This window comes from Onychomys torridus, chromosome 16 (assembly GCF_903995425.1).
Source record: "Onychomys torridus chromosome 16, mOncTor1.1, whole genome shotgun sequence".
Lineage (NCBI taxonomy): Eukaryota > Metazoa > Chordata > Mammalia > Rodentia > Cricetidae > Onychomys > Onychomys torridus.
Genome location: NC_050458.1, coordinates 2,546,329 through 2,568,069, shown reverse-complemented (window position 1 = coordinate 2,568,069; position 21,741 = coordinate 2,546,329). Strand labels below are relative to the sequence as shown.

The following is a 21,741-nucleotide window of genomic DNA, read 5'->3' as shown; positions in this document are numbered from 1 at the left end:
GGCTATTTCCAATGTGACCTTGAACTCCCAGAGATCCGAATGGCTCTGCCTCCCGAGTGCTGGGGTTAAAGGTGTGTGCCACCTCTGCCTAACCTCTATGTTTAATATTGTGGCTGTCCTGTTCTCTGACCCCAGATAAATTTATTAGCATGCACAATATTTCAGGGAACACAATACCACCACACATATGTAGGCATAGGTAAGTCATTGGACATTGGTGATTAAGTCACATATCCTAAGATGGGCTGAGAATCCAACCCTCTCATAACATGGTTGTTTCCTCTGGTGACCATTTCCTATTGTTAATTGTTCAGGGTCCCACCAAGAGTCACTTCATTAGTATGAAAGAATTATATTATGAATTAAAAAAGAGGAGCTAGAGATATAACATAGTTCAGTTGGTAGAGTGCTTGCGCTCATGTATGAAGCCCTGGGTACAGCGATGAGTCCCTGAAAGCCCAGCACTGGGGAGGTCCAGGCAGCAGACCAGAGGTTCAGGTCATCTGTAGCTCGATAACAAGCTTTAAGCTACCTTGTGCTTCATGAGACCCTGTCTTTTGCGTGCGTGCGTGCGTGCGTGCGTGCGTGTGTGTGTGTGTGTGTGTGTGTGTGTGTGTGTGTCCAGGTGTTCCCTTTCATCTCTTCTGTTCAGCAAATTACAAGGGATTTAGAAATTCTTTTCTAATAATAGGAACCTAGAAAGAAGAGCAGTGTTTACTTACTGTTATTTCAGGATATCATGCTACACTCTAGGATTTTTAAAAAGGTAAATGAAGTACTCATTGAAAACATATTATAGTGGCTCAAAGGGAAATGATGACTTCTGGTTAAAGTGATTCTTGGGATATGCATTTTTACTTTATAAGCGTCTTAGATAATTGTGAAGAAATTTAATATTCCATTCTTTAGTAAAGTATGTAATACTAGAATGACAGTATTATGTGGTGGGTAAGAATTTGGTGATTTATTAGTCTTGATCTTTTTTATAGGGGTTTAATGACTGTTACAAAGAAGCACTTGTGCCGGGTGGTGGTGGCACAGCCGTTAATCCCGGCACTAAGAAGGCAGGGGCAGGTGGATCTCTGAGTTCGAAGCCAGCCTTGTCTACAGAGCCAGATGTCGGACAGCCAGGGATACACAGAGAAAACAAAAACAACAACAAGAAAGAAAGAATGAACTTGTTACTAATGTTGTCTTCTGTGACTTTATCTGATATGGCATTTCATCACGATTTTAAAAATATTCCTTTCCAGTTAACAGAAGATGAAATTGCAACTATTCTAAAATCTACATTGAAAGGATTAGAATATTTGCATTTTATGAGGAAAATACACAGAGATATAAAAGCTGGGAATATTCTCCTCAATACAGAAGGACATGCAAAGCTTGCAGATTTTGGAGTGGCTGGCCAGTTAACAGTAAGTTAACTTTAATAATTTGGATATATTTTTGACTCTTTTCAGACTTGATTTTGACTAAACTGATATTCAGAAAGTATGGAAGAATAAGTTCGTTATTCTTATGGAGAAGAAGCCATGTTTGAGTCTATTTACGATGTTAGGTTCAGTAGATAATAAAAGACATTTTATCATCAAAATGCTCAAGTTTATGAAAGAGAAACAATATTGAATGTCTTGGTTTTCATTGCTTTTGTTGTTATTATACTATTTTAATGACTGTCTCTAATAAGATGATGAAGAGTTAAAAGCTTTTGGTCATTTTACAATTAAAGGTTCCTACAATATGTCATGTTATAACATTTTTGTTGATAGTTGAAACATTTGGGAAATAGTTAATTTTTAGTAGAATCTATGTTATTAGGGATCACATGTTGGTATACCTGTTTCCTTTGTGTTTTGTGTAGTATTTATGCTTATGTAATATTATTGCAGGACACAATGGCCAAACGCAATACTGTAATAGGAACCCCATTTTGGATGGCTCCTGAGGTAATTCAAGAGATAGGTTACAATTGTGTGGCTGACATCTGGTCCCTTGGCATCACTTCTATAGAGATGGCCGAAGGAAAACCCCCGTATGCTGACATACATCCAATGAGGGTAAGGAGATGGTGTTCTGCTGAATGCGCTGGTTTTGAGTCTTGCAGTTTCGTAATGGTAGCAAACACAAAGCAAATGCATTCTTGTGAGTAGACTCCTTGCAGAAGGAGTAGACTGTAAAAATGAGTATCTGTTACTTTTCTACTTATATAATTACTTGGGAGAAAAGAACTCTGAGGGCCATTTACCTCCAACCAGCAGTATTTCTTCCACTTCAAACACTGCCCACAAGATCCTTGCTTTTCAATAGAGAAATGTATTGTTTCTTTGCTCTTGGGCTCATTGCTTTCCAAAGAAATCTCCCCCACACAGTCCCCCACTTTCCCACACAGTCCTCAGTTCCTACCTTTCTGTGCCTTTTCTTCCTTCTATGTTATTTAAGCTGATATTAAAAAGTCCCAGTGTGGCTGGAGAGTGGCTCTGTGGTTAAGAGACTGCTGCTCTTCCAGAGGTCCCGGTTCAGTTCTCAGCCCCCACATGGAGGCCCACAGCTGTCTGTAACTGCAGTTTCATGGGTTCCACCATCTTCTGACCTCTGTGTCTACCAGGCATAAATGTGATTACACAGACAGACATGTAGGCAAAAACCCAAACATGTAAAATAAAAATTTTAAAAGTCCTCATGTTCAGTGTTGCTATCTATCTGTAAGGGAACTAGGTATATTTCTTTAATTGATTGATTATTTTAAAATACACTTTTTTTTTTCTTTTGCTTACCATTACCTGCCTCCATGGAGTCCTCCCTATGATAATCTTTGCATTTGAAGTATATACCTTGCATATTCAAGTCTAGCTTGCTGTGCTTTAGGATTTGTAATGACACAGTTTTTAAATTATAGCAATGTGTGACTCTCTAGCATAGCTGTGTACTTTTGTCTTTGTAAATACTTATTGCCATCTAGTGGCTGTAGTTACCCTAGGAAGGATATAGGAGTGAAGGAGGAAGGGTGTGTATATGTCATAGAAAAGACAGGGTGACTTGGCCAGGCAAGTGATGCAAATGGAGGAAGAAAGAAGAGGATACTTTCAAATATCTAATGAGGAATAAATTGGAATTATGTTTAATATTACAAGGATACAGATAAATACAGTATCGCAAATACTTAGGAATCTCCGTGCCAGATTGAGGCGCGGTACCACAGTTATTTTAGCGGTGCGGTTGGATTGCATTCATGCCTTGCAGTCCCTCCACAGGGTCAGAGTTCTAGAGGTGAGTCTTACATTAGAACTGCTGTTTCTATCCATTGTGAATCTTTCCAAACAAATGGTTCAGCCCATTAAAAGCCCCTCAGCCAGGTTGAAAAGATTGAAGTATGTGGTTCCTGCTTTAATGATCTTAAAACTCACTTGAGTTTGAATTCATACTTACAAAGTTGTAAAAATGTATTAGAATATAGTATTTCTCTTTTTAGAATATCTAGATGTACTATATATATATTGCAAACTTCTTCCTAGAATATCGTGCTCTCCCACTCTCTTTTTTAATCATCATTTTAATCCCTGCCACGTTTTGAAGTCCCCTCTCAGGTTTTATTTATTTATTTGTTTGTTTGTTAAATATGTATTGCATTTTGCCTGAGTGTATGTCTGGTGTGTGCCTGGTGTTCATATAAGCCAGAAAAGGGCATCAGGTCCTCTGAGACTAGAGGTATAGATGGTTGTGAGCTGCCATGTTGGTGCTGGGAACCAAACCTGGAAGAGTAGCCAGTACTTATCCATCTCTTCATCTCCTCAGATTTTACTTAGATGTATGGGGGCTTCCTTGACAACAACAGTCTATACAGACTTCTGTTTTTCTCCTAATTTCCATATAGAGCACACTTGACTTTGGATTTTGGATGGTTGCCTTATGCATTTGCAAATGTAACGTGGTTATAGGATGCTTGTAGATGGTGTTGGATCTTCCTGTGTTGTGAGCTATTTCACCTCCTGAGCGCTAAAGTGCAGGTGTTGGGAAACAGCGAGGCACATAGGACATCAGCCTCCAAAACCCAAGTCCTTAGTTGAAAGGCCTCTTGCTTTCCTTGAAATGGTCGTGCTTACTTGGTGTTTGGTTTTCCATTAGATCCTTAGAAAACAGTTGTCTTTTGGTTTGCTTGCGACTCAGTGCTTTTCTTTAGCTAATCTTAGCATAACTCTGTACTTTATGCTTATTGCCATTTGTTACACAGAATATGAAACTATGTTGTCTAGGGTATGCTAATAACAAAATAATAAAACAGTAACCTGTACAGTCTCATCCAATTATCAGTGGTTTTGTGTGTGTGTGTGTGTGTGTGTGTGTGTGTGTGTGTGTGTTGAGGGGGTCTTTAAGATAAAAAGAGCCTTCTGACAGTAAAAAAAAAAAAGCCCTAACTAGAATTGGGCAGTGAAAAAATGTATTTGAAAGTGTTATCATATGACTAGGTAGTTTAGATGAAAACTTTAAGTAAAGGGTTACATTATTTGTTAATATGACTTAACCTGTCAGTAGCATAACCAGGATTTGAACTCAGGGATCGAACTTAGGTCATTAGGTTAGGCTGCAAATGCCCTTACCAGCTTACCCATCTTGTTTCCCCTAGCCGTTCTTAATAGGCTTCTGGCCCTACCAACCACATGTAATAAGATCACTACTTAATAGTGGTGCTGACTTCCAAGACTGATGTGAAGTTAGGCTTTTGTAGTCATTTGCTTAGATATATCATGTTTTTACCATGCCTTATAGTAGTGATGTGACTGATATTTAAGAATTTTGAGACTTGAATCAGTTTTTTTGTCTGTGAATTAGTGGTAATGGCCCACTTGTACTTCATAGAGTTGTTCCTTAAGTTCAAAATAGGTATCTGGGAAATGCACTCAGACATTAAAGAAAATAGAATTATTAGCATTTTGTAGTTACTTTTCAGTTTTTGTAAATGATTCAGGTTCTTAAAAATTCCTATTTAATGCTAGTTACCATCTTTTTTAGGGAGCTTTTTGCTGTGGAAAAAAACAACCACCTGTTTATTCAGCTGACTTTGTGGTGTTTGTCCAGTAGCACAGTGAATGGGTCAGGACCCTATGTGGTACCCAAGGCATTACTCTGCTCAGATGACTTCTGCAGATGGAATCAGTGGGCCATGCAGATAGAGATACATTTTCTCTCCTTTCTAATGGTGATAAATGGAGTTTGTTTGTCTTTAAATATGGGTTTATGTGTATGAGTGCGTGTGTGTGTGTGTGTGTGTGTGTGTGTGTGTGTGTGTGTGTGCGCGCGCGCTTATCAGAGGATAACGTTGGGTGCTAGTTCTTGCCTTCTGTCCTGTTTGAGGCAGTCTCTTGTTCTCAACTGCTTACCCCAAGCTAACTGGCCTTTGGACTCCCTTGTCTCTGCTCCTCATCCCCCTGTAAGGTGCTCTGGTTACAAGTGTCTGGCTTTAATGGGTTCTAGGGGGGGTGTCTAAATTCAGGTCCTCATGCTTGTGTGGCAAGTGTCTTGCCTGTCTCCCTATCCTCCAGGGTTTTCTTTTTCCTCGATTTTAACTTTTACATGCTGTCTATGATGGAAACCATGCCTGACAGAAGTGTAAAGTGAGCTTTTCCTATAGCAGAGAATTCAATCAACTGGGCCCCTTAGAGTGCCCTTCAATATTGGTGTTTGGGTGGGTGTGCATTTTTGTAAGATAGTTTCTTAAAAGTAATTTTTTTGTTACATATATTGATTTGTCTTTGTTGGGGACACAATCTTGTATGGAAGTCAGAGGACAATGTGGCTCTCTCTTTTCACCATGTGGCACTCAAGGATTAGCTCAGGTTGTTAGGTGTGACAGCAGGTGTCGTTTCCTATTGAGTGATCTCACTGACCCAGGTTATACTTTTGATCAAATGAAAATAGGGGCTCCTGGAGACAAGGACTCCTTTATCCAGAGTGATTGAGAATTGTGTGCTCAGCAGTAAGGATATCATGACCCTCACAGAGATCTGTGTTTTTTTCACTATTTGTTTTATCACAGTATACAATAAATCTGCATTTTAGCCTGAAATACACAAATACGCGCGTGCGCGCGCGCGCGCGCGCACACACACACACACACACACACACACACACACACACACTTCATATTGTATGGACATGGTGTCCATATTTTCTTATATTATTATTACTAGGTTAATAAGTCTAATTACTATCAGAGGTCATCACTCAGCTGCTCAAAGCTGTTTCCTTGTCTGCTAGGTATGGTGGATGGACACTTTTAATCGCAGCACCCTGAAAGCAGAGAAGAGTAGAGATCAAGGCCAGCCTGGTCTATATGCTGAGACCTGCCTCAAAAAAACAAAACAAAACAAAACAAAACAATCCTTTCTCTAAACTCTTCTATTACATTATATGAATAATGTAGTAACAGCACTTTTTAATGAAGCATTTGTCCTGTATTTCCTGTCAGTTCTTAGTTTTAAAGGGAATGAGCTTCACATTGATTTTGAATTGAACCTGGCAGAATGGCCTGTGCATAGAGCATTCAGTAAATATTTTTGTTAAGTGCACGTGAGCTGAGTTCTCATTCTGTCTGGAAGATAGATACCTCTGAGATGTTAGTACTGAAATCTGGTGAGCTCAGATCCTTCTTTTTTATAATAATAAATGTTTGCTTCCGACTTAGGGCCAGGGAAATAAACAAAGCCTTGGGTGTACATGCTAATAAAGCACAGCTTGAAACACCCATCTTTCCTTGTAGCCCGCCTTCCAGCCTTTCATTAACACAGTTTATTTAATTTTAAATTGATGTTATTCATGCTTTGTTGAGTACTTTAGACCCTGTCTCCTTACCGAGGGACTCAGAAAGAAAAGTATTGCCATGCTCTAGTCTGATTTCTGGACACAGCAGTGTTGGTTTGTGAAGAAATAGAATTGTTAGACCTTAGGGAAATTTCTGTTTGTTTGAAAAGCAGTTCTGTGGCATTAGTGTGTTGATCATTACAGATACTCTTTTGTTCTCAATTTGTTGTAGTCACTATTGAGGATAGAGAATCAAGGTAGCAGTTATTGCAGAAAACATACAAGTCAGTGAATTTGTGGCTTGAGATTGGTATGTTGACAGGTGTTGACTGTAATTTCAAGTGTACAACACTCAGAAATCCATAATATTTTCGGTAAGAAGTAGACTTTCTATCGTTTGACTTTTGAAATTATGCTTATGCAGACACAAAAATGACAACAGATGAGACATACTTAAAATAAGTTCATCTTGCAACTAAATGTCCCCAGAAAGGATTATTTACTGTCTGAAGAACCACATGTATTAATTATGTTAGTTCTGATTATGTGTATTGGTGCTTAGTTTTCAGTGTAACTTTTACTTGAATAGAACTCTCTTCATTACAAATGGGCTCATGTAAATAGTGTAAATATAAGAAGTTGAGTTATGTAGTGAAAGGCAAGGAATACATGATAAAGGTGACTTTGTAAACCTCACAGTGATTTGTAAACTACAAGTCATCATTTTCATTGGAAGGCTTGTGAATCTCTCAAATTCTGTAATCAAATAAATGATATTAAAGAAAGAAGTAATTTAACATAACAATGTAGCCTATACTCAACATATGTTCCTGTTAATAAGTTACATTATGATCTTTCAGTACTTGTGTTTAGTTAGTACATTTTGATTCATTTGATACCTCAGTTTTTCTTAATTTTTATTAGCAAGTTGTTACAGTGGTTAACAAGAAATACACAGATTTAAGTTGCAACAGTTTTCCCAGGGTTATATGATCCAACTTCACAAGCATCTTGAACATATGTGGATGCTTTTCTATTTTGCTTTAGCTGTGACATACAATTGATATAGGCAAGCATGAAAGCTTGGGCAAATTTTCCTTGCTTTTTCTGGATCTTGCTCAGGTTCTGTGGTATTTATGTAAAGAACAATTTCGTTACTTGGGAATGCATGTTGAAATTACCATGTGCACTGTTTTGCTGTAGGCCCGTTGGCACTGCCACAAAGGTAATGCTCTGCCAGTAGGCCATTTCCTTGTCGGCTGCATTTACAATTTAATAGAAATATTACATGACTTTTTAAACAAGTGTTTTGGCAGGGAGGAAATGGCAGATTCCATACAAACAAGCATAGCTTCCTTTTCTTAACCACACTACAGCTACTCAAGAAATTGTAGTTGGTTTCAAGTTTGGGAGTTTAGGGGTAGACTGGGGAGTCAGGTTGAAACAGGAATGGCATTGATATTTACTATAAAATAGTCATGTACTTTTACTGCTGGATTTTATTACTGTTTAGTTTCAGTCAGTGACAACTAATATATCTCTGCATCACAGCTCAGATAATTTTAATGCAATTTAGGAATAACTGGGTTTTCATTGGTTGAAAAGGCCAGGACCACAGATAGGTCCTAGATGGTAACATAGCTTTTTAAAGTTTTGTTCCTTACACTTTTGGCCTTGCTGTGTGATTGCTCCTTCATGACTTTGCCTAAGCAATACTTTTTCTTTCTTTCTTTCTTTCTTTCTTTCTTTCTTTCTTTCTTTCTTTCTTTCTTTCTTCCTTCCTTCCTTCCTTCCTTCCTTCCTTCCTTCCTTCCTTCCTTCCTTCCTTCCTTCCTTCCTTCCTTCCTTCCTTTCTTTCTTTCTTTCTTTCTTAATAAACTGTGATTTAGTCTTGATGAGTGGCCTTGGGAGCTTGAGAGCATAGCAAGGGAATTTGGGAGATTTGTTCGCATTGATGTCAAACCTGATCTAGCTTCTGCCACATCTTTTGGCCAGTTTGTTTTGGGTCTCTGTTACTCATTTTGAAAGGGTTTACAATTTACAATTTTTATTTGGAAGTGACTCCATCCTATTCTCTTTTACTTAGTCCTCTGGCCCTCGAAACATTTGCAGCTTTGATAAAACTGCCACCTTTAGTTTAAAGGATTCATACTTTTGGAAATGCCTGTAGGGAAGAAATTGTGCTTTGTTTTTGACATGTCTGTGGCTCCGTTCTTTTTCTAGTGTAGAGCTCACTTTTCTTTTGTAGGGAAGAGGGATGATTTATACTTCACTCCTTTTCTTTTCTTATTGTTTCTGACCTCTCTGCCAACCACCTGGCAGCTGGAGAGCGTTATACTGCTTGCAGCGTGGTGGAGACTGGCACTGGGTGTGTTCTTATAGCCATCATAGCACCGGCTTTTGTTTTGTTCTATGTTTCAGTTTGTTGGTAATGGACATATGGACATCATATGTTCCGTGGAATACTGTACGAAGCCAATTTGAACTGTTTCCATTTGCCTCAAGTCCAATCATGGTATTTATTTTTCCATGGCACTTACCCAGATTATCCATACCTCCTGCTTAGCTTGTGTCTCTGCTACCATGGACTGTGTTTCATCTGATTGCCTCTAGTTTCTCACAGTATGTAATTGCCTTTTCCCCATAACTCCCTTTTCATAGCACTGATTGATGTTTATAAATGAGCCCAAGATCTTTTAGATAACAGATATTCAGGTGCATACTACATGATACTCAGTTTGCTTTTGTTTACACACAAGGGGAGTTTTATATCCATTCTCCTTGACTGGAATTGAATATTCTAGTGAAAAAATTTAGAAGAGTGACTTATAGTTTTAGACCAGTATTGCTTACTTTTTAGTACCCATAGTAATATGTAACAGTAATATGATATCAGAGTCCATTTGGTATATCAAATCAAGTTGCAATTTTATTCCTGTATTTTGAAGGTGAAATCCTCAAGTTCTTTTTTAGGCATGAAGAAATGTGACTATGATATTGTTTCTTGTAGTTCTCATTAGCTCTCTGGCCTTGCATAAAGGCATTTCGGATTACTACTTTGCATCCTGGAGATACAGAAATAGAAGAAAAACATGAACATTTCTGTATTGGGTTTTGTATACTGAAGGGGAAAGAGAATGTAGAAAAGAAATACAGCATTTATATTACATGGTAATAAATAGAAAAAAAAAGCAAGGGAACAAACTAGAAAATGCTAAAAGTCACATCGTGTTTGATGTGTTGTATTTTTAATCAACACTTCATCTAGAAAGTGGTATTGACTAAAAACCTGAGGAAATTTAGGCTGAGTCTAGGATACTTAAGGAAAGGGTAACAATTTATATTTAGTTGTGCTGAAGTGGGGGTGTTCCTGTTGACTCCTGGTGTATGTCATGAGGACTTGAAGGTTAAAAATCAATGCTCAGACTTTTCTTCTGAATGAGCTGCCACCTGAGTTTTGGAGGGACAGAATGCTGGCCTGACCGGTGCTAAGAGTAGACCTCTTGGGAGGTTTTTCCTTGAACTAAGAAAGGATGGTGACTAGATGATAAGAGCAGCAACAGCGACAAAGCAGCTCATAGTGGACTCTGTTAGATATGTACTCAAGTGGGCCAGCTGGGTTAATAGATAGATCGCGTGCGTTAAACACAGGTGATTTCAAGTCATTCTGAGCTGCTTCGGAAGATGGTCTTCTCTACTCTCTCAGTTAAAGTGGGAGGGCCAAAAGTGAGTGGAGTATTGTTTATTTTTATAGGAAACCCAATTACTATTTTAATATGTTTGTTGTACAAAGGAAAGAAAGGTGTGAAGGAAGAAAGCAAACCATAAAGATGAAAATAAAATTTGCCAGTACTTGTACGACTAAGAGATTTGTGATTGGCGTTTGATACATGGTCTTCCTGTTTGCTTTGTGTATCTACCCCAAGAACATGCTGGGTTTTTAAAAGCATTTGTTAGTCAAAGTTGGAATAATGAGATTGTATTGTCTCCTAATATCATCTTCTTATTTAACACTGTATCTTGACTGTTTCTCCATATCCTTTTGACTCAAGCAAGGTGTGGTCATGATGCATGCTTATAATCACAGCTCTTGGAAGGCTGAAGTAGGAAGAGGGCAAGTTCAGGGCCACCTGGGGTACATTGCAAGATTCTGTCTCAGTAGACAAATAACTTGAAAGCAAATACATTTTTAAATACAAATTTTGAATGGCTTAAATGAAGTATTTTCATATACAATCTGCATTTAAGGCTTTGAAAAGAATAGTTTCTTTACAGCAAAAGAGAACAGCCTAGATGGAGAAACTGCCACTAATCATAGTCCCAACGTTTATAAAATATTGTTTCAACTTTCAAGACTCATTTATCCATTAATTACAAGTTACATTTTTTATTTGTTTTTTTGAGATAGGGTTTCTCTGTGTAGCCCTGGCTGTCCTCAAACTCACTTTTTAGACCAGGCTGGCCCAGAACATAGAGATCCCTGCCTCTGCCTCCTGAGTGCTGGGCATGTGGCACCACACCTGGCAATAAGTTATACTTTTAAAGAAAGTATTTTGATGCAACCTTTAGGTTAAGGCACATCAGTTCTGAATGATTTTAATTTTCGGTTCTTTCCCACACTATTATTTCTATGTAAGATTTTAAGAACTCTACTGTGTTATCTTTTAGCCTTAAGAAATTCATTTTTTACTGCAGTTTATACATTGTATCTTTTACTTTGTATCAGTACGCAGTCTTAACCAGCTGAATGATTGCATCAAGTCTAAATAATCAACCATATCAGAAACATGCAATTAATAATGAACAGATTGTTAGATACTTCCTCCTAGCAGGCCAGACATTTTAGAAAGAAAACACTCTGAATAGTTTCTTCATTTAAAATGTATTTAACCTGCCAAAAAATACAAATGTGGTTTTCTTAACCTTGAATACTGGTATATACATGTGCATTTGGGAAGTATTCTGCTGTTACCAACCTCCTGGTCACTGGGGAAGTGGAGTTGTTTCTTACTCCCTTGCTGTTTTTACTGTTTGCTACCCCTTTTGCTGCTGACATTCTGAGTTTCTAAAACACCCTGTCCTGTCTCAAGAAGGAGAGTTCTGGACAGTTCCTGGGAGGGGACAGAGGATGGAAGAAGGGTAGGGAGACAGTTGCCCACATCTAGGAGAATCTGTGCTTTAGACTAGGGGAAAGATGTAAGGAGACGTGGTTGATGGCCCTTCAGCAGTGTGTGGCTCTTTTGTCTTTGTTTTGGTGACATGAACAGATCATCAGATTTAGGGCCGCGGTTGGCTTTTAGGAGTATGGTTTAGCAATAAATAGTGTGAGGCAGAAATAAATTCCAGAGACATAAAGAAAGAGTAATGGGCAGAAAAATGGAAGCATCAGGAGTAGACTTATCTGATGTGTTTGGACATCAAGAAAGAGTAATGGGCAGGAAGCTGGGCAGTGGTGGCAGCACATGCCTTTAATCCCAGCACTCGGGAGGCAGAGCCAGGCAGATCTCTGAGTTCGAGGTGCAAAACTACACAGAGAAACCCTGTCTCAAAAAACAAAACAAAACAAAACAAACAAACAAAAAAAGAGTAATGGGCAGGAAAATGGAGCATCAGGGGTAGACTTATCTGATGTGTTTGGCAGCCAAGGAGAAGAGGGAAGTTAGAAGAAAAATTGGAAGGTGTCAGAATCCATGGAAGGTTTTAGTAGGATGAGGAGACTTCATCTGACTTTAGAATTATAGGAAGGACCCAGGGCAGTAGGCCCAGTTAGGCAAAATGGAGTGTAAGTCTAGTTATCAAGCAAGGGAAATAGATGAAAAGTATGTTTATAAAATGCTCATGCCTGAATACCCAGTGTGTATTTTAAAAGTCCATTACTTCCCTCTTCAGAAGCACGATGAAGTATTCTATATGGCAACCAGTCTTAGGCAGGGCCATAGGCTGACAGGCAGAAATAATTTTCTAAGCCAACTGGTTTATGAATCCTGATTAGCGTTAGTGCTGGTGCAGTTGCTTAACAATTGTTCACCAGCCTTTTAGCAACCATACCATGACCAGCTCAGTGCAGACTGAAACTTAGGATTGAATAACTTTAACCAGTTTTGAAGAGTTGTGAAATATACACAAAATTTCATCTTTTAAGAACTACTGTGTGTGTCTGTTCCTGTATGCATGTGTGTACAGGTGTGCATGCCAGTATGTATGTGTGTTCCTTTATGCAAGCCTGTACAGGTATTCATGCTACTGCGTGTGGATGTAGTGGCCAAAGGTTGAAATCTGATACCGCCTTCTATCATTCTCTACTTCTGATTTTGAGATGGAGTCTCTTGTGATCCTGAAGATTTCTGTTTCCGCTAGGCTGGCTGGCTAGTGAGCTGCTGGGATCTGCCTGAGCTAGGGTTACAGGTGTATACCAACGTGCCTGGCTTTCTTATGTGGGTGCTAGAGATCTGAACTCAGGTCCTCAGGCTTGAACAGCAAAGGACTTTACTCACAAGCTATCTTCCCAGCCTCCACTTTTTATTATTCTGGACTCAGCACTACTGTTCACTTGAACTTCTTATCATCCCCATCTCAACTTCATAACTTAAATAACTTCCTGCTACTTTGTTCATCTGACATTAAGTTGCCACCATTCTCTATAGATTTGACTATTCTCGGTACCTTATATAAGTAAAGTTATACAATATATGTCAGTTTTTATAGGATGGAGTGTTCTGGATTCTTTTGCATAGACTGGCGTTTTGTAGGCTTGTCCGTATTGTTCCATATATTGGAATTTTGTTTTTTTTTTAAGTAACTAGTATTCTCCCTCCCTCCCCATCTCTCTGTGTGTGCATGTGTGTGTTTATCCATTCCTTTGTTGGTAGACACTTGTTATTAGTCATAATAATTTTTTTTGCAAGACAGGGTTTCTCTGTGTAGCTTTGCGCCTTTCCTGGATCTCGCTCTGTGACCAGGCTGGCCTCAAACTCACAGAGATCCGCCTGCCTCTGCCTCCCGAGTGCTGGGATTACAGGCGTGCCCCACCGCCCGGCCTCATAATAATTTTTCTTATTGTGAGTAGCGCTGCCGCAGACATGAGAGTGCAGGGTCTATTTGAGCGTTTTGAAAACTCTTTCCATTATTCCTGGTGTGTGCCCCAAGAGGGATTCCTGGGCTGTATGGCGATTGTGTTAGGGTTTTTGAGGGGCCACTATGTAATTTTCCCATAGCTCACCAACCTCAACTGTTGTATTAGAGGAACAGGATAAGAGGGCATATAGAATGTGTTGTTCTGTAGACCTCAGTGGCACACAATATGTTCCTGTATTTGTAGTTCCATGAGAGGTAGAGGCAAGAGAATTGAGTTTAAGGCCAGCCTGGACATACAGAGAAACTGCATTAAAAAAGAAAACAAAGCCAGATTTACAGACTCAGGAGATACAAGAAAACCCTTGTCCATGTTTGGGTGAGTCATTTCTGTGAACGGGAAGCTGGTTCACTTGTACAGAGGAACAGAGGTCATGGCTACTCTTTACTGTGATAATCCTCAGAAGTTACATTTCTCTCTCACAGATCACAGTGTGAGGCTAAGGACAGTTTGGAAGGTATGATAGAGAATTTGTTAATTGTTTTGTTTCCACAAACCAAATAGTTCATTTAACTGTCTTTATTCATATAGCATTTATGTATATTTTCCCTTACTTGTTAAACATTTATTTTAAGTTGGTTGACTTAAATCTATGTGTTTGAATCAGTGTAAGTTAATGTGTCATGCCCATTCTTTGACTGACTTCAATATACAAATTTAGAGTTTATTCAATAATTTAGTATAATATTAACATTAACAACAGCTTTTTTTGTTATTCACAAATGTGCATTTGGAATATATTGTTTCAAGCAGATCTGTTATAACACATTTAATGCAATCTTAGGATCCTCATTATAATTGAGAAAACAAAAGAACTACCTCTTCATACTACCAAATGAATATGAAGCAGTGAAATGGAAAATATGAATTATTTTCTTGCTTTTTGGGTATTTCATGGTTTTTATTTTGAGCTGTTAGTCGGAAGTGTCTCATAATTTCTTTTAATCTGCTTTATTTGGGATAAAGTGTTTTCAGACCTTATCTTTTGACTGCCATATATGGGAACTAATTGTGATGTTTTTATTTAGTAACACATTCCTGTAAACCACAGGCCAAAATGTTTTAGCTTTTGGTGTATGGATTCCTGTTTGTTTATTTCATTGTTTTTTTTCTATCTTTTTTTCTTTACCTTAAAGAAGGAGAAAATTAAAATTAATCCTTTCCTCCGACAGTGAACATTTAGTGTTATAGTTTTATGATTCTTTAAAATTTGCTTGCCCTAGGCTAACCCGGCTCTTCTCATTTTTGACATTGAAGTATCTAGAAAGATTGAAGTCATAAAACTGAATGCCTGGGATGTAAGAAAGTTTAGAGGCTATAAATAAAATATGTAGCACTAAACATTAACCACAGACTTACTTCTGTTAGTGTTGATATTTTTGAAGCTAAATACTACCACAAATCAATAATGTTTCTTCCTTAAAAGAAGCATGTAAAGATGGTATCCTCATTTTAACACCTCTGAAACATTTTGCAATAATTATAAGCATTCTTGGTGAAAAGTTTAGACTTCTATGAAGTGTTTTAAAACATGTCCCTGGCCCGGTGGTGGTGGTAGTGCATGCCTTTCCCCAGCACTCAGGAGGCAGAGGCAGATGGATCTCTGTGAGTTCAAGGTCAGCCTAGTCTACAGAGAGTTTTCAAGGACAGCCAGAGCTACACAGAGAAATCCTGTCTCAAAAAACCAACCAACCAATCAAACAAACAAACAAAAAGGTGTCCCCCAATTCTAGTAAGCAATAATAACTTGATGGTCAGAATGTACCAAAATTGGGCATTTCCCCAGAAATCTCTCTGAATTACCGTTTGCCACGTAATTTAAATAACCCCTTGCTCTTAAAGTATTTGGTGTGTGAGTAAAGCTGGGAGTGGGAGAGGTGTCCTCCCCAAGGAAGAGCAGACCAGTTGGCTGTCCAGTGCCAACAGCCCAGAAAACAAACATATAGAAGTAGCATTATATGGTCTCAACAGATTATAGTTAGGAATATATATGTATATACAAATACTTATACGTATTTAATAACAATTGACAAAAATGAAACAATGGATTTGAACAAGAATAGAGAGGTGTACATGGGAGGATTTAGAGGGAAGGAGGAGAGAAATCTGGTAATTAAAATACAATTTCAAAAATAAATGAAAAATTATATGGCTTGGATAATAGAAAAGACTACTTTTAATTTGTTGAAGAAATTGTTTTTAAAACCTTTTGAGGGAAATCATTTATTTCAAGTTTGGTGAGATGGGTCATCAAGTAAAAGTGCTTGTGCTCAAGGCAGTCAATAAGTTCCTTCCCTAGAGCCCACATGTGCTCAAGGCAGTCAATAAGTTCCTTCCCTAGAGCCCACATGTGCTCAAGGCAGTCAATAAGTTCCTTCCCTAGAGCCCACATGTGCTCAAGGCAGTCAATAAGTTCCTTCCCTAGAGCCCACATGGAATCAGAGACCCAAGTCCTACAAGTTGTTCTCTGACTCCACAATTGCATCGTGACACATGTGTGCATGCACACATATAAGAAATACATAAATACAAAAAGGTTGTTTTAAAGTTTATTTTATAGGCCTTTACTTAGCTCTGAACTTTGAGTCCAGGAGCAATGGAAGTCAGAGCTCATCTTTCTAAGCCTGTTAATGCTTGAAGAAAAGAGTGATGTCTGAGAGTTAACTTGAGGACTTGTAGATGGGAAATTTTGTCAGAGAATGTAATATTACGGAAAATGTCTATAGCGAAGAAATAACATCTATACCCACATGCACACGCACACACACCTACCTGAAAATCATCTAAGGGTATTTTGTAGGCTAGGTATTATGTTCATGTAGTGTGAGAAGAATCTTTATCTGGCTCACAGAAAACTTCTGGTAAAGCAATTTATAGTTCTCTCTCCCTCTTCCTCTCTCTCTCTCTCTCTCTCTCTCTCTCTCTCTCTCTCTCTCTCTCTCTCTCTCTCTCTCTGTGTGTGTGTGTGTGTGTGTGTGTGTGTGTGTGTGTGTGTGTGTGTGTGACAAGATCAGGCATGTTCAGAGTGGTATGGAGGTATGTCTGTTAAAAAAAGCAATTAAATAAAATCTCATGATTTCTAAAATCTGAAGGATTAACTGTAGGCATCTATTTTAGGCATCTACTATAATCATTGCTTAAAGAGTAAGTAAGTTACTAGTGAATTGAAACTGTTTGTAGCTAATAAGTATTAGTTATCAAACTCCTTAGTTTAAAATAAGATGTGGAATATTGTGTACCCGTTAGAATAATAAAACTCTTTTAAATTTGTTAGATAATAAGAAAATATTAATTTGCTGTGTGTAATCAAGTAGCAGAAACAGTTGGAAAGCTGGGTACAATTGACATTTAATTGGTAGTAAACAGGAAACACTTCATATTTCTAAATGAGGTTTTAATTAAAATTGACTCATCTTTTTTTGACATGTCTTTGCAAAGGAAATTTGAAACCACTTCAGTTGATGGTTGGCTTTTTCTGACTTGGATTAATCACTTTCAAAGTGAGGAGGTGGACCAGCACAGTGACTTCATCATTACACACACTAGTGACTTTGTAATTACACACAGTGAGACTGTTAGAGACTACGAGGGTCTTACTGGTCACTTTACACAGTGCTGTGCATGTTCTCCTGTATGATTCACACACACACACACACACAAGACAGATCTGAAAGAGATTCTGTTTCTATTACTTTTGGCAAATATAGCTTAATAGAGTATATTTTAAATAGAAATAGTGATTTCGAAGATATTTTATCTGTTAATACTAAAAACATTAAGGTTTTTTGTTTTTGTTTTTGGTTTTGTTTTGTTTTTTTTTCCTGTTTTTTGAGACAGGGTTTCTCTGTGTAGCCTTGGCTGTCTTGGAACTCACTTTGTAGACCAGGCTGGCCTCCAACTCAGAGATCCACCTGCCCCTGCCTCCTGAGTGCTGGGATTGAAGGTGTGCACCACCATCACCCAGCAATAAATTAATTTCTACTTGAATGAGTAACAGTGAACAATGCATGCTTCATCAGCCGACAGATAGAATCTTCATTGGGAACAAATACTTGACTGTGTCTGGAAGATTCTTATCAATCTCAGCAAGAATATTAACTTCTATGTAGTGTCATCTATTTGTAAATTTCTCATTTGCTCATTTCACAAGCTCAAACAGAATAAATGATTTTGTCATTAATACTGTATTAAACAATCAAGAATAATAGAGGCAATCAAACAATCAAAATGACTTATATGCACATAAGAAAACACCAGTTAAATCCTGTGTATTCACGAATGCTATTTAAAATTCTAATGTAGGGAAAGGTAACAAGAAATAAAAAGTAATAATGTAATTATTTTAAAACAAGCTTATGTATGTGGTTAGTCTTTTTTATATTTATTTATATGTATGTAAGCATGTGGGTGTCATGGTTAATCTCTTTCAAGAGGAATAAAAAACACTGCTTTTTAGAGGTAAAAATTAAGTACTTATATTCTTTCCAATACCAAAGTAAGAAACAAAAGTTTCACTTACTTTTTTTTTTTTTTTGGGTAGAGGAAATTTCATCAGATTTAAACAACAGATTATACAATAATTATTCTCATGAGGAAAAGTTAAACTTAGTATAATGTTGCTAATTACATCATGTTTTTCTTACAGGTTGTAGATTTAAATTTCTTTTGTGTTTTTAAGTTTTAAAATTCTCAAAGATTCTTACTTGGTTTTCTTATTCTGAATTGCCTTATACATTCATTCAATTTTTAAAAAGATGCTGCATATTTAATGGGAGAACTTTTTTTTAGAGGAAGTGTTGCCAATCAGTCTAAATTTGTTACAGTTAAAATTTGATGGTCTACAGACAATTTATAATCCTTTTCTTGTTATAAAATTTTGTCAAATTTTTAGTAGCATCAGTCGGAAAGTTTATGGAAACGTTGTTTAAGGTGGTTTAAAATAGAACTAAATCTTTAATTTGAATTGGATGGCACCTGTTTTCATTTTGTTTCCTCGGCAACACCGCTGGTACCCAAATTGCCCAGAGACCACCCTGGTTTTGGAGGAGAATGAAATCATTCTGTCTTTTTCTTCCTTTTTTTTAAAAAAAGCCTTCATCCTTTTACTGACTAAATGTTTAAACAGAGTTATAAAACATCTGTCAGAGTTTGTGAACTCACTTTGGAGTAAAAGAGTTTAGGACACATAACTGGAAGTTTTGAATAAAAATACATGAGTAATTTTAGTTTGACTTTCTAATATTAAAAATTTTAGTATAATGAGAATTAGAAATTAGAAAAGTGACTAATAGTAAAAGAAAAAAATAGCTGGACTTAGAGAGTTTTATGAAAAGCTGTGATTTTTTTGTTTGTTTCATTCATTTAATGAGAGTTTGGATTAAAAAATGAAAAGATCTTTTTTTTTTTTCTAGGATGTTCCTAGAAGTCATAGTTCCTAGCAAAGCATGGTTTATGCTCTAGAGCAGTGGTTCTAATCCTTCCTAATTCTGGGACCCTTTAATACAGTTCCTCATGTTGTGGTGACCCCAAGCATAAAATTATTTTGTTGCTACTTCATAACTGTAATTTTGTTATTATTAGGAGTCCTATTGTAAATATCTGATATGCAGGATACGTGATGTATGATCCCTAAGGGGTTGTGACCCACAGTTTGAGAATCACTGCTTTAGAGACTCCTGCAGGATGAAGATGGGATGATGGGGCTAATAGAAATGTAATGTTTTCTAATAGGTCCTGCGGTTTTCATATTAGTCGTCTCTTCATGTCTTTGGATACCATGAATTGTTAATTAACTGTTTTAACTGGGGACAGTTGAGACTTATATTCATTAAACTAAGTAGATGAAAATTACTAATTTTCAATGACCTGAGGCCAGAATTGATTCTTTTTTTTCTTCCCCTCAGAGCTGAGGACCAAACCCAGGGTCTTGTGCTTTCTAGGCAAGCACTCTACCACTGAGCTAAATCCCCAACCCCAGAACTGATTCTTATACAATAGACATATATCTTAGGCTAACATGTATTCTTTTGATAAACTTTCTTGATCAAATAAGATTTATTTCTGTGCTATCAATGAAAATTCATACAAGGCATTTTAGTTCATATTTACTGGATGAATAAATAGATCTGTAGGTCTTTATTTTAAAATTTCTTTTCTTATATAGATTATTTCCCGCTGTGGAAATATTTATAAGATCCAGATACTAAATCAGACTGGATAAGGAAACCTAGTATACAGAACCAACATGAGCACTAAATATTTGATGTCATTAAAATGCTATTCTATTGTTCTTTTTACTGTAAGATTACATTTTTAAAGACAGAGCCCTTTTTCTTAGTTTCTGAACTTGAGGGGTGGTTATAGGAAGCCATTGGAACATTCCCACGGAATGCTGGTTAGGGTGGAGCAGGGCAGAAGTATGGAAGTCCCAACAGGAAAATGCGAATAGTCCCTGTGATAAGTGATGGACACTCACATTAAAATATTAGCTGTGGTAATGGAGAGAAGAAGGGAACTTCAAGATCTATAAAGGGCTTGAAACAAATAAGGCTAGTCTTATTTTAATTTTGATTTAGCTTAAATGATGGTACTAACGTTAACTATGTCCATGATCCTTGAGGGGCAGTTCTTTACTCAAGAGTTTCTTCTGAAGCATTTCCTTACTTTCAAAGATGCTTTTATATTTAACTTTTTAAAAATTGCTTCTATTCCAGAAGTGAGAGAAAAAGTTTGACCCTAAGTACTAGGGAATTGAACTTGGAGCATCCTAAGCAAGTGCTCTACTATATCTTCAGGCCCTTCTACCTTTTTCGATAGTCTCTATTGGCTTTAAAAAAAACATTTTTTATTTTCTAAAATTACAATTACATCATTTCACCCTTCCCTTTCTTCCCTCTGTCCTCTCTCATTTACCGCCCCCTGTTCATTCTCAAATCCATGGCCTTTTCTTTAATTGTTGTTATACACACATTCTCTTCTAAATACATAAATAAAACCCACACAGTCTATCTAATGTTACATGTATGAAGATGATCTCAGGGCTATCCATTTAATATTGGATAACCAGTTGGGGACTCTTCCCTGGGAAAGAACATTTTTCTTGCTCTCAGCATTTCCCGGTTGCTCAGAGTAGTTCTTTGTCTATGGCTGAATCCCTATGAGTTTTCTCTCCTTTGTGTTAGCATGTCCATTGGTGGTGGTATTGTTCAGGTCTTGTTTAGGTAGCCATGTTGATGAGACTTCATGGATTAGAGTTTCTAGGAAACACAATCTCACAGCAAACTTCCTGTTCCTCTGAGTCTTGTACTACTTCCTCCTCAGTGATCCCTGAGCCTTAGGTTCAGGAGTTGTGTTATAGATGTGTCAGATAGGCCTGTGCACCACATGGTCTCTTGTTCTCTGCATTAAGATCAGCTATGGTGTTCTGTAATGGTCATTGCCCATTGCAAAGAGATGTTTCTCTGTTGCGGGATGAGAACTACACTTATCTGTGGGTCTGAGGATAAATATTTAGAGTATAGTTGTGAATTAGCTGGCTTAGTAAAGTGGTAGTTGTAGGTTCATCTCCATGATCTGTGAATTCATTAGCTCTGGAGAGTATGCTAGAGTTTCAGTACCAAGATGGTTTCCTTCTTGTTGAGTGGGCCTTAAATCCAATTAGAGAGCTGTTGGTACTGCCAAGGTAAGTATGCCACTACTGCACCCTTAGGGCTTTTGAGCCATGCTGGCCATTGTTGCAGTTCACAGGCATCATGACTGGGTAGGACTGTTGGTTGCTTCCTTCCTTTGGAAGCTCGCATGGTGCCTTCTGG

The 21,741-nt window shown here is 37.6% G+C and overlaps 1 protein-coding gene across 4 annotated transcripts in view; it reads left to right on the top strand.

The window, feature by feature from the left end:
* Stk3 (serine/threonine kinase 3) overlaps positions 1 to 21,741 on the top strand; it is a 250,777-nt gene that overhangs the window by 77,378 nt on the left and 151,658 nt on the right. For 3 of the 4 annotated variants that reach the window (XM_036208144.1, XM_036208147.1, XM_036208146.1), the window contains 2 exons: positions 1,254 to 1,418; positions 1,893 to 2,060. The exons of the other annotated variant lie outside the window; for it this stretch is intronic. In XM_036208144.1, the coding sequence (XP_036064037.1) occupies positions 1,254 to 1,418; positions 1,893 to 2,060 (333 nt within the window). The remainder of the gene's footprint in view (positions 1 to 1,253; positions 1,419 to 1,892; positions 2,061 to 21,741) is intronic. 4 annotated transcript variants of the gene reach the window in all.